We start from the raw sequence: 19,259 nt of genomic DNA, 5'->3' as shown, positions 1-19,259 counted from the left end.
CCGGCTAGTTTTTCTATTTTTAGTAGAGATAGGGTCTCACTATTGTTCAGGCTGGTCTCAAACTCCTGAACTCAGGCAATCCTCCTAGCCTTGACCTCCCAGAGTGCTAAGATTACAGATATGAGCCTAGAATAGCATCTTTAAATGCTGTAGAGTAGAAGAGAAATACCCCGCCAATTTAGAATTCTATATTCAGTGAAAATATTCTTCAAAAATGAAGATTAGGGCGGTGGGTAGGGCGCAGGCCCCATATACCGAGGGTGGCGGTTTTGAGCCTGGCCCTGGCCAAACTGCAACAAAACATAGCCAAGTGTTGTGGCGGGTTCCTGTAGGCCCAGCTACTCGGGAAGCTGAGGCAAGAGAATCACCTAAGCCCAGGAGTTGGAGGTTGCTGTGAGTTGTGATGCCATGGCACTCTACCAAGGGCAATAAAGTGAGACTGTCTCTAAAAAAAAAAAAAAATGAAGATTAAATAAAGACGCTTTCAGACAAATAAAAGCTGAGAGACCTTGTTGTCAGAAGACCCACATACACAAAAGAAATACTGAAGGAAGTTCTATAGGTTAAAGAGAAAGATCACTGACGAAAACACATTTCTGCTAGAAGAAATAAAAAGCACTAGAAAAGGTAAATGTAAAAGACTTAAAAAAAATACTAATACCTAAAGCAGAAAATGTGTTTATAAAATATAGAGAAGTTAAATATATGGCAACAACGGCCCAGTAGGCAAAGGTGAGTGAGTAATAGATAATATCATATAAAGTGCTTAGATTGTGAAATGGGGAAATATTAACTTAATGTAAATTATAATAAGCCAAGAATATGTACTATTGCAATCTATGAAGTAACCAGTAAGGTAAAACTAAAAAGCCAATAGAGAAGACAAAAATGAAGTGATAAACATTATGTGAAATCCAAAATAAGTCAATAAAGGAACAACAAAGAAATATAGAACATATTAAAAAGGAAGTTGGCATATTTAGTAGTATTTTTCAAACTGGAATCTATGGATCTACTGCTATCTTAATAGAAGCACAAGAGTTCTTCAATAAAATGTTAAAATTTTGTCATTTTATTTTTTATATTTATTTATTTATTGAGACAGAGCCTCAAGCTATCGCCCTAGATAGAGTGCTGTGGCATCACAGCTCATAGCAACCTCCAACTCCTGGGCTCAAGTGATTCTCCTGCCTCTCCCTCCCGAGTAGCTGGGACTACAGGCACTTGCCACAATGCCCCAGCTATTTTTTGGTGGCAGCCGTCATTGTTGTTTGGAGAGCCCAGGCTGGATTCAGGTGTATGCGGCTGGTGCCCTAGCCACTTGAGCCACAGGCACTGAGCCTCTTTTTTTTTATTTTTAAAATATCATATTAGCATATCTTGAAGCATCTTGATAGTCACCTTAACCTGGTATTGCCACAAAATGCATATTAGCATTTGAGCATGAGAATTCAAAAAAGAGATGAAAAAGTAAATGATGACTTTAAGCAAAGTGATGCCTTAATGATATGACAGCTAAAACAAGAAGATTTTGCAGTAATATTGAGAGAAGGGGTGGAAGAATTAAATCATCACACGGCAAAAGAAGCTCTACTATACATTTTATAATAGAAATTGTCATAAAATGACAATTTAGTTTCAACCACATATCATCTAGTTCATTTAATCGTGTAAATTGAATTTTATTGGGATTGTTTTGTAATTCATTTTAAGTTTTGTTTCATTTTATATAACAGCTCTAAGCAGACACTATGTGTATACATATTCAGCCTAATTATTATATCTATAATTTAAATGAAGTTGGAAATGCAGATGGCTTGTTTCCTTTACTTTTTTAATTTTAAAAAATTAATTGGAAGGACACAACAAAAAAATGAAAGAAAACCATAGATCAATATCTCTGATGAACAAAGATGCAAAAATCTTCAGCAAACTACTGGCAAACTGAATTCAGCAATACATTAAAAAGATGATTCATTATGATCAAATGGGATCCATGCCATGGATGCAAAGATGGTTCAACATATGCAAACCAATCAATATGACACATCATATCAACAGAAAGAAGGACAAAAACCATATGATAATTTCAATTGATGTTGATAAAGCTTTCGAGGCTCTGTGCCTGTAGCACAGCAGGTAGGGCACCAGCCACATACACCAGGGCTGGTAGGTTCAAACATGGCCAGGGCCTGCCAAACAACAATGACAACTACAACAAAAAAATAGTGAGCATTGTGGCAGGCACCTGTAGTTTCAGCTACTTGGGAGGCTGAGGCAAGAGAATCATTTAAGCCCAGGAGTGTGAGGTTGCTGTGAGCTGTGAAGCCACAGCACTCTACTGAGGGCAAAATAGTGAGACATAAAATGAAATGAAATGAAATACTTTGAATAAAATTCAACATTTCTTCATAATAAAAACTCTCAAAAAAATGGGCATAGAAGGAATATACATAATATATGATGAAAGCCATATATGACACACCCACAGCTAGTATCATACTGAATGGGGAAAAACTAAAAGCCTTTCCTCTCAGATCTTGAACATGAACAAGAAAGGGCACCCACTTTCAGCACTGTTACTCAGCACAGTTTTGGAAGTTCTAGCTAAAGCTATCAGGCAAAAGAAAGAAATAAAAGGCATCTAAATTGGAAAGGAAGAAGTCAAATTCTTCTTGTTTGCAGACAATATGATCTTGTATCTAGAGAAACCTAAAGACTCTACAAAAAAACTATTAGAACTGATAAACAGACTCATGCCTGTAATCCTAGAACTCTGAGAGGCTGAGGTGGATGGATTGCTTGAGCTCAGGAGTTGAGACCAGCCTGAGCAAAAGTGAAACCCCATCTCTAAAAAATAGCTGGTTGTTGTGGCGGGCACCTGTAGTCCCAGCTACTTGGGAGGCTGAGGCAAGAAGATCATTTTAGCCCAAGAGTTTGAGGTTGCTGTGAGCTATGATGCCATGACACTCTACCAAAGATGACAAAGTGAGACGCTGTCTGCCCCTCCCCCAAAAAAACTGATAAATAAATCCAGTAAAGTTGCAGGATACAAAAATAATATAGAAAAAAAATCAGTAGTGTTTCTATATGCCAACAGCAATGAAGTCAGGAAAGTAATCTTATTTACAATAACTACAAATAAAAGAAAATACCTAGGAATAAACTTAACCAAAGAAGGGAAAGATCTCTACAATAAAAGCTATAAAACGTTAATGAAAGATATTGAAGAGGACACAGAAAAATGGAAAGCAATCCCATGCTCATGGATTGGAAGAATCAATATTGTTAAAATGTCCATACTATCCAAAGCAATCTATAGATTCAACACAATCCCTATCAAAATACTAATGATGTTCTTCACAGAAATAAAAAAAAAAATTCTAAAATTTATATGCATCCAAAAAGATCAAGAATAGCCAAAATCATCCTGAGGAAAAAAAGAACAAAACTGGAGGAATCACATTACCTGATCTCAAATTATACCACAGAGCTGTAGTAACCAAAAAAGCATGGTAGTGGCATAAAAACAGACATATAGACCAATGGAACAAAATTGAGTACTCAGAAATAAATCCACATCTACAATGAACTTATCTACAAGAAAATTGCCAAGAACATAATATAGGGAAAGCACAGTCTCTTTAATAGTGTGGGGAAAACTAGATCTCCATATGCAGAAGAACGAAACTAAACCCTTATCTCTCACCATCTACAAATCCAAATGGATTAAAGATCCGAAACTACAAAACTACTAAAAGAAAACACTGGGGGAACATTGGTCTGGGCACGGACTTTTTGAGCAATATCCCCAAAGCACAAGCAAAGTAAAATTGGACAAATGGAATTGCATCAAGCTAAAAAGCTTCCATACAGCAAAGGAAAACATTCAACAAAGGTAAGACACAACCTACAGAAAGGGAGAAAGTATTTTCAAACTATTCATCTGACAAAGTCCCAATAACTAGAATACTTAAGGAGCTCAAACTATGCAACTGGAAAAATAAATCCAATTAAAAAATAGGCAAAAGATCTGAATAGACATTTCTCAAAAGAAGGCATAAAAATAGTCAACAGGTATATGAAAAAAAAATGCTCAACATCATTAGTCATCAGGGAAATGTCAATCAAAACTACCATGAAATATTGTTATCTCAGCCCAGTTAAAACGGCTTTGATCAAAAAGATAGGCAACAACAAATGCTGGCGAGGATGTGGTGAAAGGGGAATCCTTGCACACTTGCAACCACTATAATGAACAGTACAGAGGCTCCTCAAAAAACTAAAAATAGAACTACCATATGACCCAGCAATCCCATTACTTGGTATATATCCAAAAGAAAGGAATTTAATATATCAAAAAGGTATCTGCACTCCCATGTTTACTGCAGCACTATTCACAACAGCCAAGATCTGGAATCAACCTAAGTGTCCATCAATGGATGAATAAATAAAGAAACTGTGGTATATACACACAATGGAATATCATATACCCATTAAAAAGAATGAAATCTTGCTATTTGCAACAACACAGATGGAACTGGGGAACATTATGGTAAGTGAAATAAGCCAAGTACAGAAAGACAAACCTCTCATATTTTCCATATGGGGAAGCTAAATTTTAAAATCAATTTATCACATGGAGACACAGAGTCTCTTAACCACAGATGGTTACCAGGTTAAGAAGGATAGCAGGGAGAGGGGAATAAAATGGGGATGGTTAATGTATACAAAAATATAGTTAGATAGTGACATAGGATGAACCATACTTGATAGCATAACAAAGTGGAGACAATCAACAATAAGTTAGGGTATACTTTACATGTAAAATAAGTAAAAGAATAGAATTGGAATGTTCCTCACACAAAGAAGTGATAAATACCTGTGGTGATGAATACCCCAGTTACCCTGATTTAATTAATACTTGTTGTATGCCAGTATCAAACATCACATATACTCTATAAATATATATACAGCTAGTATGTAACCATAATAATAAAAAATAAAAATTTGGTGTGCTCTCACCTAACAGGCACAATGTAAGAGTACATGGCACACCTCCTGGGTGAGGGGCACAACTACAACAGGGACTTTATCTAACAAACAATGTACCCTAATCATTTCTACTCTCATATTAATCAGAAATCTTGAAAAAATAAATAAATAAATTTTTAAAGAAATAAGCAAATGTAGGAGTACACTAAGGTTGAAATAATTGAATTGACAAATAAAAATGATATATATTCAAGATATACAACATGATAATTTGAAATACATATATATTATATAATGAGCACCACAGTCAAAGTAATTAACACATCCATTACCACCCACAGTTACTATTTGTGTATGTGTGTGTATGTGTGCGTGTGTGTGTAGTGGGAGTATGGATTGTTTACTTTTAAAAAAGAGGCAGTATATTATTTGAGAAACCTTATTATGTTAACTATAGGATGTTTTATTACTTTCATTTCTACCTAATGAAATACACAAGAGTAAGGATTATAGCATGTATACTTGTAAGTATTATAAAATACAAGACAGGAAATGAAATACTCTCTTACAAAGAACATCATCTTTAACCTGAATCTGAACAGGTTAACTCTGGTATAATATAATAGAAGGTACCAAAATTTACTCATCTTCAATAATTAAAGAGGCCAAAATAGGGAATTATCCTCCAAACAAAATCATTTCACTCATTTAACAAAACTTGATAAACAATTGAGTCATCAGATGAATTTATTGTGCAGAATAAGTCATCCTCATGGTTTACTTACATTATAGTCAGCTTCAGGAAGTTTAATACCAGGAAATAAGTCACTAGTTATTCCATTAAATAAAGGTATATCATGTGATAAAAACTTTGGTTCATTTACATCTTTAATTGATCGAAGAAGCTAAAATCACCATAAAAGTGCAATATAAATTAATTGTCAGCATTTATGTCCCTACTTCCCCCTCCCATCACACCCCCTGGCCAAAAGTCAAAGTTTATTTTACATTGCTCCATGAAAACCCTATAATCCAAAGCCAATACTATGCTTATCATGCATGTAGAGTATAATAAAGAACATAGCACAAAAATTGTCATTTCAACTCTACATGAAAGACTTGTAATTCTCAATCAGTCTCACCAAAAAAAATTATCTTTCTACTGAAACTTGCACAATGTATATATTTAGATACTTACAAGTATGTCTTCATTCTCATCAGGAAACTTTAGTTTTAGGTTTCCAGCAGCCACTAAAACTGCTTTAACTGCTCGCATTCCATAGTCATAATGAAATTGCGATGAGAGCTGCTCAGAGCAAAGCCTATAGGTCATTACTATCTTCACAGACAGAGGTTTTGCATTCAAAAACCCATACGAGTAGAGGGAGATTTCCGCTATAAGAGCATAGTTTGGAACCATCATAGCCACTGTTCTAAAAAGAACCTAAAGTATATAATGAATGAAATTATTATTTACATAAATGAAACTGGTTTTTAAGCTAAAATTATAATACAGGAAATAATATAGAAAATATTGCATTGACATTCAAGTTTACTTGCGAAATGCATACATTTTCCTAAACTCTAATATTTTTTATTAGCACATATATATACTATATATATATATTTTTTTTTTTTTGCAGTTTTTGGGCCGGGGCTGGGTTTGAACCCACCACCTCCGACATATGGGACCCGTGCCCTACTCCTTTGAGCCACAGGCGCCCTAGCACTTTAATATTTTTATGTACTTCATATTTGGGGGATGTCTAAAAAAGTTTTTGGAAGTTTACTTATAGCAAATGGAAAAGGTAAAAGGAAAATTACAAATATATGGGAAAAATTGTAACATTTTGAGTGAATTATGCTGTTCTTATTAACAATCTTACACTCTTACAAAATATTACCTTAAGGTTGTCTGGCAATTCTGAGCGTCCTGCATAGCCAGGATTCATGGTAATAGCTACGAAACAATTTGGATTGAGCTTCAGTTCTGTCCCTTCAAAAATAAATACTTCCAACTTCTGTTGAATGGCTCTCTGAATACAAAGGATCTGTTGAGCTACCACTGACAACACTTCCAACTCAATTCGATTAAATTCATCAAAGCAAGCCCATGCACCAGAAGAAGCCAATCCTTTAAAAAACTAAGGACAAGGGGAAAAGGAGGTGATTTTTCTTAGGAAAGTTCTTATCTCTTAAAACAAATATCTAGTCTTTTTTTTTTTTTGTAGAGACAGAGTCTCACTTTATGGCCCTCGGTAGAGTGCCATGGCATCACACAGCTCACAGCAACCTCCAACTCCTAGGCTTAAGCGATTCTCTTGCCTCAGCCTCCTGAGTAGCTGGAACTACAGGTGCCCGCCACAACACCCAGCTATTAAATATCTAGTCTTTTAAGTCAATATTAAAAGTTAAATTTAATAAAGACCCCAAGGACGAAAAACAATGTTTTAATGCCTAAGACCAAAGCCCAAGTAATATTCAAACCATGTTCAAATAATGCCCTTAAGTTCATGCAGTTAGATCCAGTTGTGTGTAATAGTTAACATTACTGATTTAGTAATTTGACTACCTTCCCCATTGCTAGATAATCTAGCCCATCTGAACAGTTGAACACCACACACTGTACAGCAAGAGCTTTAGCCAAGTCCTTGGTAGTTTCAGTTTTTCCAGTGCCTGCTGGCCCCTCTGGAGCACCCCCAAGGTTTAAGTAGAAGGCACCTATCTGAAAAGAAAAAAAAAATACACATATATAATCAAATTCATGCTTAAATTTAAAAAAAACTTAGACAATTACTAACCAAATGGATTTTTTATCTTTTTTTAGCTTCTCAGAAGCAATTATACATATAATTACATTGTTTAGTTAGTTTTGAGCACAAAATTTTCTAGCTGTACAAAGAAAAAGCAGTTAAAAAGTTCAAAAACAGTAAGAATGTATCAAAATCTCCTTGTCTTCTAATACTTCATATGTCTCCCATTTGTCTTTAAAAACAAAGAGAATCTAGCCTTACGGGGGTAAAATTAGTTCAGAAAGGTTTTGAGTAGAAGCATTTATGGAGATGTTTGTAGAGGACAACAATGACACATCCTAGATGGCTCACTGCAAAGAGAATGAACACTTGAAGGTGAGTGCTAAAAATAGCATCCATCATTTGGAAGGGAAACAGTGACTTATGATATAATTTTGTCTACAATACTCATATTTATCGTCTTCCACTCTTGTTATGTGCTCCATTTTCTATGCTCCCATAGCACTACATTGCTCTTACCAGCTGTATTACTTTCTACTTTGTATTACAGTTAATTACATACATACTTTTTCTCATCAATTAGTCTTTAAGCTCCTTGAGGATAGTATCAGCAATATCTGAATTATTTCTGGGTCCCAGCAATGACTGGAACAGTGGCTTGAAATTTTTAGAAGCATATAAATTACAGTCAGCTCTCTCTGGCTTTGTTTCATGAAAACCACCATGAGAATTTGTGAAATTTAACTTCTTATGGGGAAAAAACAGGGTTAAGAGATCAAGGGAACTCTCTGTACTTTCTACTTAATTTTTCTATGAACTAAAAGCTGTTCTTTTTTTAAAAGTCTATTAAAAAATGCAAAAAAGGGGGGGGCAGCGCCTGTGGCTCAGTGAGTAGGACGCCGGGCCCCATATATTGAGGGTGGCAGGTTCAAACCCGGCCCCTGCCAAACTGCAACAAAAAATAGCCAGGTGTTGTGGCAGGCACCTGTAGTCCCAGATACTTGGGAGGCTGAGACAAAGAGAATCACCTAAACCCAAGAGCTGGAGATTGCTGTGAGCTGTGATGCCATAGCACTCAACTGTGGGTGACAAATTGAGACTCTGTCTCAAAAAAACAAAAAAAAAAAGTCAGCAGCCCCTTTGGGTATGCCCGTGGTTCAGTGGCCCCATATACTGAGGGTGGCAGGTTCAAACCCAGACCCTGCCAAACTGCAGCAAAAAAATTGCTGGGAGCTGTAGTGAGCGCCTGTAATCCCAGCTATTCAGGAGGCTGAGGCAAGAGAATCGCCTAAGCCCAGGAGCTGGAGGTTGCTGTGAGCTGTGACGCCACAGCACTCTACTGAAGGCGACAAAGTGAGACTCTGTCTCTAGGGAAAAAAAAAAAACTGAGATAGCTAATTGAATAAAGACTTAGCTTCTAACACCCTATAGTAACATCCCTTAGGTTATAAGCTTCTGCTTAGCTCTGCCCATAGGCCAGCTAGTTATAGGAAGAATTAGTTTGTAGTTCAACTCTAGAAGAAAAATGACAATCATTGTTATGTTAAAGATTTATAATAGGAACACTGGGACCTGATCTATGTCATCCAAAGTTAACTGACCAAGAACGAAAAAGTTTCACAACCTCCTTCGTCCTTCGCTGACTCTCAGATATGTATGGATCAGTCATCTCTTGCAATTCACTTCTGCTCCTCCTTCCCTTGACATAAATGGAGCCTAAAGTGCAGACTTACTTAAGATGGTTCTTTAGGACACTGGTCCACCATCTTCTTGGTTTGCTGGCTTTCTGAATAAAAGTTGCTTTCTTTGCCCCAGCACCTTGTCTCTCATTATTTATTGGCTGTTATACAGCAAACAGTATAAGCTTGGATTCAGTTACAATATCCATTATATTCCACCCATTTTAAAGGTATGATGGATTCTATACTGTTGATGTCCATTAACTTAACTGCTGAAAACCCCAGGCTCTCCCTTCTTTACAATTTCAAGAAAATTCTCTTAAACATGTTCCCTTCATTATGGATAATAAATACATATACTAGGAGACGTTTTCTCAGTGTCTAATGTATTCAAGTGTTTAATGTGATTCTGATTTTACAGAGAAGTTTACTCTCAAAGTTGTTAGAGTCTGCCTTGAAAGCATATCACAGCTCTGACTTTACTGAGGTATCAGCTATGACAGAAGCATAAAATTTATCTGTTCAACAAATATTTAGGGATAACTATATCCCTAACATATAGACATGGTCCCTGCCTTCAGCTAGCTTCCTGAGAAAATAAAGTTTTTGGTGAAACCTTTTATCTTCTAAACTAGACCAATTGGTGCTCTACCCAGATCCCATTTACCAGGCCATTGTATTCATCCTCTATTTGTTGTGTCATTTGGGAATAGCTCACAGCTGCTCTTTTCTCCTAAGAATTTCTCTCAATTAATAGGCCCTACAGCAACAGCAAATACCTAAAACTTTACTCACATCCCTGCCCCTGAGTAACATTTAGCCAACGATAATAAAGGATTATAAAAGTGAGACATCATTGCCCACAAGTGAGATAACCGGGATGGCTGTTCATGCTCCAAAGCTCCCTGTGAGATCAGGCTCCCAGTACATGCTTGTATCTTTGTTTAGCTTCTTCCCTGTCCTATCATGCTGTGCTCATTTCCTCACAGGTTTTTACTGAGAATATTCCCTAATAGCATTTGCACAAATACCCCCAATTTATCTCTGCTTCTAAAGAATTAAATCAAAAACATACTTTAATTTTACCTACTCAGCACTGGTAGAGTGGTGTTTCTTGATGTCCCTCTCAATCCCCAAATAGAATTACCAGATTTAGCAAATAAAATACAGAATGTTTAAATTCAATTTAAATTTCAGACAAACAACAAGCAATTTATTAGCATAAGCATGTCCCATGAAACATTTAGGACATGTTTACACTAAAAAAATTATTTGATGTTTGTTTGAAATTCAAATTTACCGGAGGGCAGAGACAAGATGGCTGACTGAAGCCAGCTTTCCACAGAGGCTCCCGTCCAGAAGAAAAGTTAAAGGACAGAAATTTAGCAAGGGTATCCATATAGGGTCAGAAGAGATCAAACTTCCGCTCTTCGCAGATGATATGATTGTATATCTGGAAAACACCAGGGATTCTACTACAAAACTCTTAGAAGTCATCAAGGAATACAGCAGTGTCCCAGGTTACAAAATCAACATTCATAAATCGGTAGCCTTTATATATACCAACAATAGTCAAGCTGGAAAAAACAGTTAAGGACTCTATTCCATTCACAGTAGTGCCAAAGAAGATGAAATATTTGGGAGTTTACCTAACAAAGGACGTGAAAGATCTCTATAAAGAGAACTATGAAACTTTAAGAAAAGAAATAGCTGAAAATGTTAACAAATGGAAAAACATACCATGCACATGGCTGGGAAGAATCAACATTGTTAAAATGTCCATACTACCCAAAGCAATATACAATTTTAATGCAATTCCTATTAAAGCTCCACTGTCATACTTTAAAGATCCTGAAAAAATAATACTTCATTTTATATGGAATCAGAAAAAAACCTCGAATAGCCAAGACATTACTCAGGAATAAAAACAAAGCAGAAGGAATCACGCTACCAGACCTCAGACTATACTATAAATCAATAGTGATCAAAACAGGATGGTACTGACAAAAACAGAGAAGTAGACGTCTGGAACAGAATAGAGAACCAAGAGATGAGTCCAGCTACTTACCGTTATTTGATCTTTGACAAGCCAATTAAAAACATTCAGTGGGGAAAAAATTCCCTATTTAACAAATGGTGCTGGGTGAACTGGCTGGCAACTTGTAGAAGACTGAAACTGGACCCACACCTTTCACCATTAACTAAGATAGACTCTCACTGGATTAAAGACCTAAACTTAAGACACGAAACTATAAAAATACTAGAAGAGAGTGCACAGAAAATCCTTGAAGAAATTGGTCTGGGCAAGTATTTTATGAGGAGAACCCCCCCGGGCAATTGAAGCAGCTTAAAAAATACACTACTGGGACCTGATCAAACTAAAAAGCTTCTGCACAGTCAAGAACACAGTAAATAAAGCAAGCAGACAGCCCTCAGAATGGGAGAAGATATTTGCAGGTTATGTCTCCGACAAAGGTTTAATAACCAGAATCCACAGAGAACTCAAATGCATAAGCAAGAAAAGAACAAGTTATCCCATCGCAGGCTGGGCAAGGAACTTTTTTTTTTTTTTTTTTTTTTTATTAAAGCATAGCTGTGTACATTAGTATGATCGTGGGGCACCATACACTTGGTTCATAGATTGTTTGACACATTTTCATCACATTAGTTAACATAGCTTTTGTAGCATTTTCTTAGTTATTTTGCTAAGACCTTTACATTCCACATTTACTAGGATTCACATATACCCTTGTAAAATGCACCGCAGGTATAATCCCATTAATCCCCCTCCTTCCCCCTCCCTCCCACCTTCCTCCCCTCCCTTTCCCCTTTCTCCCTATTCTTAGGTTATAACTGGGATATAGCTTTCATGTGAAGGTCCCACATTAGTTTCATAATAAGGGTGAGTACATTGGGTACTTTTTCTTCCATTCTTGAGATACTTTACTAAGAAGAATATGTTCCAGCTCCATCCATGTAAACATGAAAGAGGTAAAGTCTCCATCTTTCTTTAAGGCTGCATAATATTTATTGCAGCCCTATTCATAATTGCTAAGTCATGGAAAAAGCCCAAGTGCCCATCGATCCACGAATGGATCAATAAATTGTGGTATATGTACACCATGGAATATTATGGGCAAGGGACTTGAAGAGAAACTTCTCTGAAGAAGACAGGCGCAAGGCCTACAGACATATAAAAAAACGCTCATCATCTTTAATTATCACAGAAATGCAAATCAAAACTACTTTGAGATATCATCTAACTCCAGTAAGATTAGCTCATATCACAAAATCCCAAGACCAGAGATGTTGGCGTGGAGGTGGAGAAAAGGGAACACTTCTACACTGTTGGTGGGAATGCAAATGAATATATTCCTTTTGGAAAGATGTTTGGAGAACACTTAGAGATCTAAAAATAGATCTGCCATTCAATCCTATAATTCCTCTACTAGGTATACACCCAGAAGACCAAAAATCACATCATAACAAAGATATTTGTACCAGAAGGTTTATTGCAGCCCAATTCATAATTGCTAAGTCATGGAAAATGCCTAAGTGCCCATCGATCCACAAATGGATCAATAAATTGTGGTATATGTACATCATGGAATATTATGCAGCCTTAAAGAAAGATGGAGACTTTACCTCTTACATGTTTATATAGATGGAGCTGGAACATATTCTTCTTAGTAAAGTATCTCAAGAATGGAAGAAAAGCTATCCAATGTACTCAGCCCTACTATGAAACTAATTTATGGCTTTCATATGAAAGCTATAACCCAGTTATAACCTAAGAATATGGGGAGAGGGAGGGGAGGGAGGGGAGAGGATGAGCGGAGGGAGGGTGATTGGTGGGATTGGTGGGATTATATCTATGGTGCATCTTACGAGGGTACTTGTGAAACTTGGTAAATGTAGAATATAAATGTCTTAACACAATAACTAAGAAAATGCCAGGAAGGCTATGTTAACCAGTGTGATGAAAATATGTCAAACGGTCTATAAAACCAGTGTATGGTGCCCCATGATTGCATTAATGTACACAGCTATGATTTAATAATAAAAATAAATAAATTAAAAATAAAACGGTGAAAAAGGTGAAATTCAAATTTACCTGGGACTGCAAACTAATACAACCTTTTGGAAGAAAGTATAGAGAAACCTCAAAGAACTCAAATTAGACCTCCCATTTGACCTGCAATCCCACTACTAAGGATCTACTCAGAAGAAAAAAAATTATTTTATCATAAAGACATTTGTACTAGAATGTTTACTGCAGCTCAATTTACAGTCACCAAGATGTGGAAATAGCCTAAATGCCCACCAATGCAGGAATGGATTAACAAGCTGTGGTCTATGTATGCCATGGAGTACTATTCAGCCATAAAAAGATAAAGACTTTAAATTTTTTGTATTAACCTGGATGGAGTTGAAACACATTCTTTTTAGTAAAGTATCATAAGAATGGAGGAGCAAGAATCTAACATACTCAATAGTAATATGAAGCCAGTAGGTAATCTAATAGATGCCCACATAAGAGAAAAACTCAAATCAATTCAAGTTGGGAGGCAGGGGAATGAGGGAGCAGGGAGAGCACGGGGGGAGACGCATGTGCTCCCACTTAATGGGCACAATGTTAGGGTGTATGGCACACCTCTTGGGGGTAGGACATAATTATAAGAAAGACTCTACCTTACAAATGCAAACATTGTGCCCTAAGTCTTTGTATCCTCAAATTAACCTGAAACAATAAAAAACTAAAAAAAACATACAGGGCAGTGCCTGTGGCTCAAAGGAGTAGGGTGCCGGCCCCATATGCCGGAGGTGGCGGGTTCAAACTCAGCCCTGGCCTAAAACTGCAAAAAAAAAAAAAACCCAAAAACAAACAAAAAAAAAAAAAACATACATATGAACAGAAAAAAAAGAAATTCAAATTTACCTGGGAGTCCTATATTTTTACCTGGTCACCACATTAGCAAGGTGTTTATAGTCATACCTCTATCGTCCATGGTTTCCCAACTAAACACAGACCTCAGCACCACCCCTTTACATTTCAGCTCTCTCCTATTCAACAGCATTATTTGGAGATCTAAAGCACAAATGTATTTTCCTCATCTTCCTGTCATCTCTCTCAGGACTCCACTGCAAAATTTGATACCATTTTCTGATGTTCTGTATATCACCAACACTTTCCTTTTTTAGATTATTTCCAATAGAAGTGACTTATAACTTTCATATAATAGAATTCGAATATTCTTGCATTCTACAAAAGCACCCAGAAGTAAATATTCATTACTATAATTTCACATGAAGAGAATTTGGGATTAGAAAGGGATGACTGTATTTAACTATTATAGATAGGACAATAAACTAAGAAAGCCATATCAAATTTAGATGAGAAAATATGATACCACACCAAAAAGTAATCTTTGATGTGTGAATTAAAATAATTTAAATACATACCAATGTTCTATAACACCTGTCAGTTAGAGGAGTAATGACAAGTCGAGGTGAGTTACCAAGATATTCATAAGCATATTTTACATTGCAATTAATGATACGAACTCGAGCATTTTCATTTTCCCAATAATATCGAAGCTGAGCAAGCCACTGGAAATCTGTATCATGTGAGACACCTAAAAAGAATAAAGTAAAATAAGGCACATGATGCTTAAATGAAAAAACTTGAAAAACAGATATTTTCATCTTTAATAATGGCAAATATTGGGCAGTGCAAGGAGTAGGGTGCCAGCTCCATATGCCATGGGTGGTGGGTTCAAGCCCAGCCGCGGCCAAAACTTAAAAAAATAAAAAAGGCAAATATTAAAATAATTCATGTTTTTCAATTTACAGGAAAAAGATCATGTAAAAAATTCTGTTAGAGGGCCGTGCCTGTGGCTCAGTGAGTAAGGCACCAGCCCCATACACCGAGGGTGGTAGGTTCGAACCTGACCCTGGCCAAACTGGAACCAAAAAATAGCTGGGCATTGTGGCAGGCGCCTGTAGTCCCAGCTACCCGGGAGGCTGAGGCAAGAGAATTGCCTAAGCCCAAGAGCTGGCGATTGCTGTGAGCTGTAACGCCACAGTACTATACCAAGGGCAACAAAGTGAGACTCTGTCTCTTAAAAAAAAAAAATTCTGTTAGAGAGAAAAAGACACAGTATAAGTCTTCGTTTCTAGAAGCTATCAATATTTTATTTTTAATATTGAAGAAAAAGTCACATACCCACTTCAATCATGTCCATGACTACATCTCTAGCATGGACATCAATAGTAACCAAAGCTCCCAGAGTGATCCTGGTCTGCTTAGACAATTTTCCTCTTACCAGCCCTACAATATCATTTAGTTGATTCTGAAGTTCCTTATAGTACTCCTTTAATCCCTAAAAAGCAAAAAAAGCAATCTGATATTATATAGTACCTAAAACATGTTCATTCTATATATTTATTGTTTTATAAAACAATTCTGACATCATAATCTATCTCAATACAGAAATGAATTATAGAATAGAGTAATGTTGTCTAAGCCTAGTAAAATATTGAGAATAATTTTCAAAGAATTGTGTAATTTCACTATATAGAAATTTAGAGAGAGAGAACTCAAACGCATCAGCAAGAAAAAAACAAGGGATCCCATCGCAGGCTGGGCAAGGGATTTGAAGAGAAACTTCTCTGAAGAAGACAGGCGCACGGCCTTCAGACATATGAAAAAATGCTCATCATCTTTAATCATCAGAGAAATGCAAATCAAAACTACTTTGAGATATCATCTAACTCCAATGAGACTAGCCTATATCACAAAATCTCAAGACCAGAGATGTTGGCGTGGATGCGGAGAAAAGGGAACACTTCTGCACTGCTGGTGGGAATGCAAATTAATACATTCCTTTTGGAAAGATATATGGAGAACACTCAGAGATCTAAAAATAGATCTGCCATTCAATCCTGTAATCCCTCTGCTGGGCATATACCCAGAAGACCAAAAATCACAACATAACAAAGATATTTGTACCAGAATGTTTATTGCAGCCCAATTCATAATAGCTAAGTCATGGAAAAAGCCCAAGTGCCCATCGATCCACGAATGGATTAATAAATTGTGGTATATGTATACCATGGAATACTATGCAGCCTTAAAGAAAGATGGAGACTTTACCTCTTTCATGTTTACATGGATGGAGCTGGAACATATTCTTCTTAGTAAAGTATCCCAAGAATGGAAGAAAAAATACCCAATGTACACAGCCCTACTATGAAACTAATTTGGGACTCTCACATGAAAGCTATAACCCAGCTACAACTTAACAATAGGGGGAAGTGGGAAAGGGGGAGGGTGGGTAGAGGGAGGGGAATCGGAGGGATCACACCTGTGGTGCATATTACAGGGGTATTTGCGAAACTTGGTAAATGTAGAATGTAAATGTTTTGGCACAGTAACTGAGATAACGCCGGAAAGGCTATGTTAACCACTGTGATAAAAATGTGTCAAATGGCTTATGAAGTGAGTGTATGATGCCCCATAATCATATCATTGTATACAGTTATGATTTAATAAAAAAAAAAAAAGAAAGAAATTTAGAGAGGTATTGCCTTTGCAAAAAAATAGATAAACCAAGAAATATGGAATGTAAAAGGGGTGGCCTTTCAAAAATAACAGGAAAATACCTAAATCTGTAACTTCTTAGTAACAGTTAAAGATCAATCCTATGAGTTCTGCTAATAGGCACCCTGTAGGAGTTTTGTTTCACACAACTTCTGAAAAGAGCTAAAAATGGAAAAGAGGTGTAAATCTTTCTCTTTCAAATTTGTTTTTGAAAATCTACTTTTACAGAGTTCCTGAGTAAACAGCAGATGGAGCTATAAGGCCTCAACCATATCTGTAGGACGAAGTCGCATCTCCTGCAATAATCCCATCTCAAAAGAAAGGTAGGGTACCCAACTCTTGGACTTTGACATCCTCTAAGTTTGTTATCTGTCTGCCTCCAAAAAGAAAGGAGCAGATGAAACAATTTCTCAATTATACCCAGCCAATCTAAAAACACCTTAAAAAGCCTCAACCAGCTGTTGAGCACATTGGTCCTTTGCTTCCACCTCCGTGCAGGTCCTTTTCCTGCCTAACAAAAAGTAATGAATAACTTCTTCCTATCCTATTCTTTGGAGAAATCTTTCTCAAAAATCTGAGGTCACTAGCTCACACCCTAACAGAACGGAGAAAAGAAGGTGGTTGTATAAATAAAAATTGCTTTACCTCTGTCCCACCACTTATAACTTCCTGTGTCTCAGAAGTCCAAAACATTTGAGAAACACAAAGTACCACTTGGCCAGGCCACTCTCGAACCCAGTCTCTTCTTGCAGATTCTGGATAAGCCTGAATAATTTAAATAAATTTCTAACTTTAAAAGATTCATGAGACAAAAATAGCTAAATGTCTAACAATACAAAAGTGAAATATTTGGTACGGTCATAGGCTAGAACAGATGTGTCCAACTTTTTCCTTTTTCTCTGCCACACTTTGGAAGAATAAGAGTTGTCTTAGGCCACAAATTAAATACACAAACACCAATGAAAGATGATTAGCAAAAAAAAAAAAAAAGGCCACGCATACTTTTTGTGATAAATGAAAAAAGTTCTTACGAAATCAGCATGCTGCCTGTGGGCCACAGGTGGGACCTCTGGACTAAAATATGCTAAAATATATATAATCATGAAATATTTGAGATGACTATTAAGAAAAGACCTGAAAACATTTCATAAATTATGATTATGTTTTTGAAATATATGTTTGTTGATTAATAAAACATGGAGGCCAGATACAGTGGCTCACACCTGTAACCCTAGTACTCAGGGAGGCAGAGGCAGGAGGATGGCTTGAGATCAGAAGTTTGAGACCTGCCTAAGCAAGAGTGAGACCCTGTTTCTACAAAAACAGAAAACATTAGCGAGATATGGTAATGCATTCCTGTAATCCCAGCTACCCAGGAAGCTGAGGCAGAAGGATCACTTGCACCCCGGAATCTGAGGTTATAGTCAGCTATGATGATGCCACTCTCCTCTACCCGGAGTGAGGAAAGATGAGCACCAACATTTTAATAATGGATTATTCCTAGACAGATTTAATTGTTGATTCTTCTGAAAGTTTATTTCTATTTAACTTTTATTATGCTCTTTTGCTAGGGGGAATTGTCAAACTTTTAATGCGGAATACATATTGCCTCTATTATAATAAAATATCAAGGTTTTAGTAAACTTAAAAAAACTAGTTAGATTGATTATGCATATTGATGCTAAGATTTAATTGAAAAGGAGACTGTAAAATCCAGTAGAAAACTGGTTACATTAGTAATTGGAACCTTTATGTTATTTACCCATAGCATTTCAAAAAACTTGTGTGACCAGAATATATAATTTCAACCATTATATATTTGTTCAATTACATGTACTTGAACAATCTGTGCTTTGGAATTCAAAGTATACTTTCATTTTTTCTAATAGTTTTATGGATTTATGGGGGAAAGTTTGACCTTTTTAAATAATAACAGATCCAAATATAATAAGTCGAAAATAACTGCAGAATAATTTTTGAAGTTTAACAATAGAAATTACAGGGCAGTGCCTGTGGCTCAAAGGAGTAAGGCGCCAGCCCCATATACCAGAGGTGGAGGGTTCAAACCCGGCCCCTGCCAAAAAACTGCAAAAAAAAAAAAAAAAAAAAACAAAACAATGGAAATTATAATTTTAATACAATTATATCATCTTAGATATAAGAATGTTAAACATAGGATATAAATGTATATCATTACAAAATTTTTCTTATTGGCAATATTTAGAAATA

General features: G+C 36.3%; 1 protein-coding gene across 1 annotated transcript in view; it reads right to left on the bottom strand.

Annotated features, from left to right (window-relative positions):
* Window positions 1-19,259, bottom strand: part of DNAH12 (dynein axonemal heavy chain 12) — a 305,069-nt gene that overhangs the window by 181,762 nt on the left and 104,048 nt on the right. Inside the window, exons 23-29 of the mRNA XM_053600535.1 lie at window positions 17,676-17,795; window positions 15,654-15,810; window positions 14,891-15,063; window positions 7,568-7,720; window positions 6,900-7,139; window positions 6,194-6,439; window positions 5,781-5,900 (exon numbers count right to left, since the gene is read on the bottom strand). Coding sequence (XP_053456510.1) covers window positions 5,781-5,900; window positions 6,194-6,439; window positions 6,900-7,139; window positions 7,568-7,720; window positions 14,891-15,063; window positions 15,654-15,810; window positions 17,676-17,795 — 1,209 coding nt within the window. The remainder of the gene's footprint in view (window positions 1-5,780; window positions 5,901-6,193; window positions 6,440-6,899; window positions 7,140-7,567; window positions 7,721-14,890; window positions 15,064-15,653; window positions 15,811-17,675; window positions 17,796-19,259) is intronic.

This window comes from Nycticebus coucang, chromosome 8 (genome assembly GCF_027406575.1).
Source record: "Nycticebus coucang isolate mNycCou1 chromosome 8, mNycCou1.pri, whole genome shotgun sequence".
Lineage (NCBI taxonomy): Eukaryota > Metazoa > Chordata > Mammalia > Primates > Lorisidae > Nycticebus > Nycticebus coucang.
The sequence above is the reverse complement of the archived record's forward strand: the minus strand, read 5'-3'. Positions and strand labels throughout refer to the sequence as shown.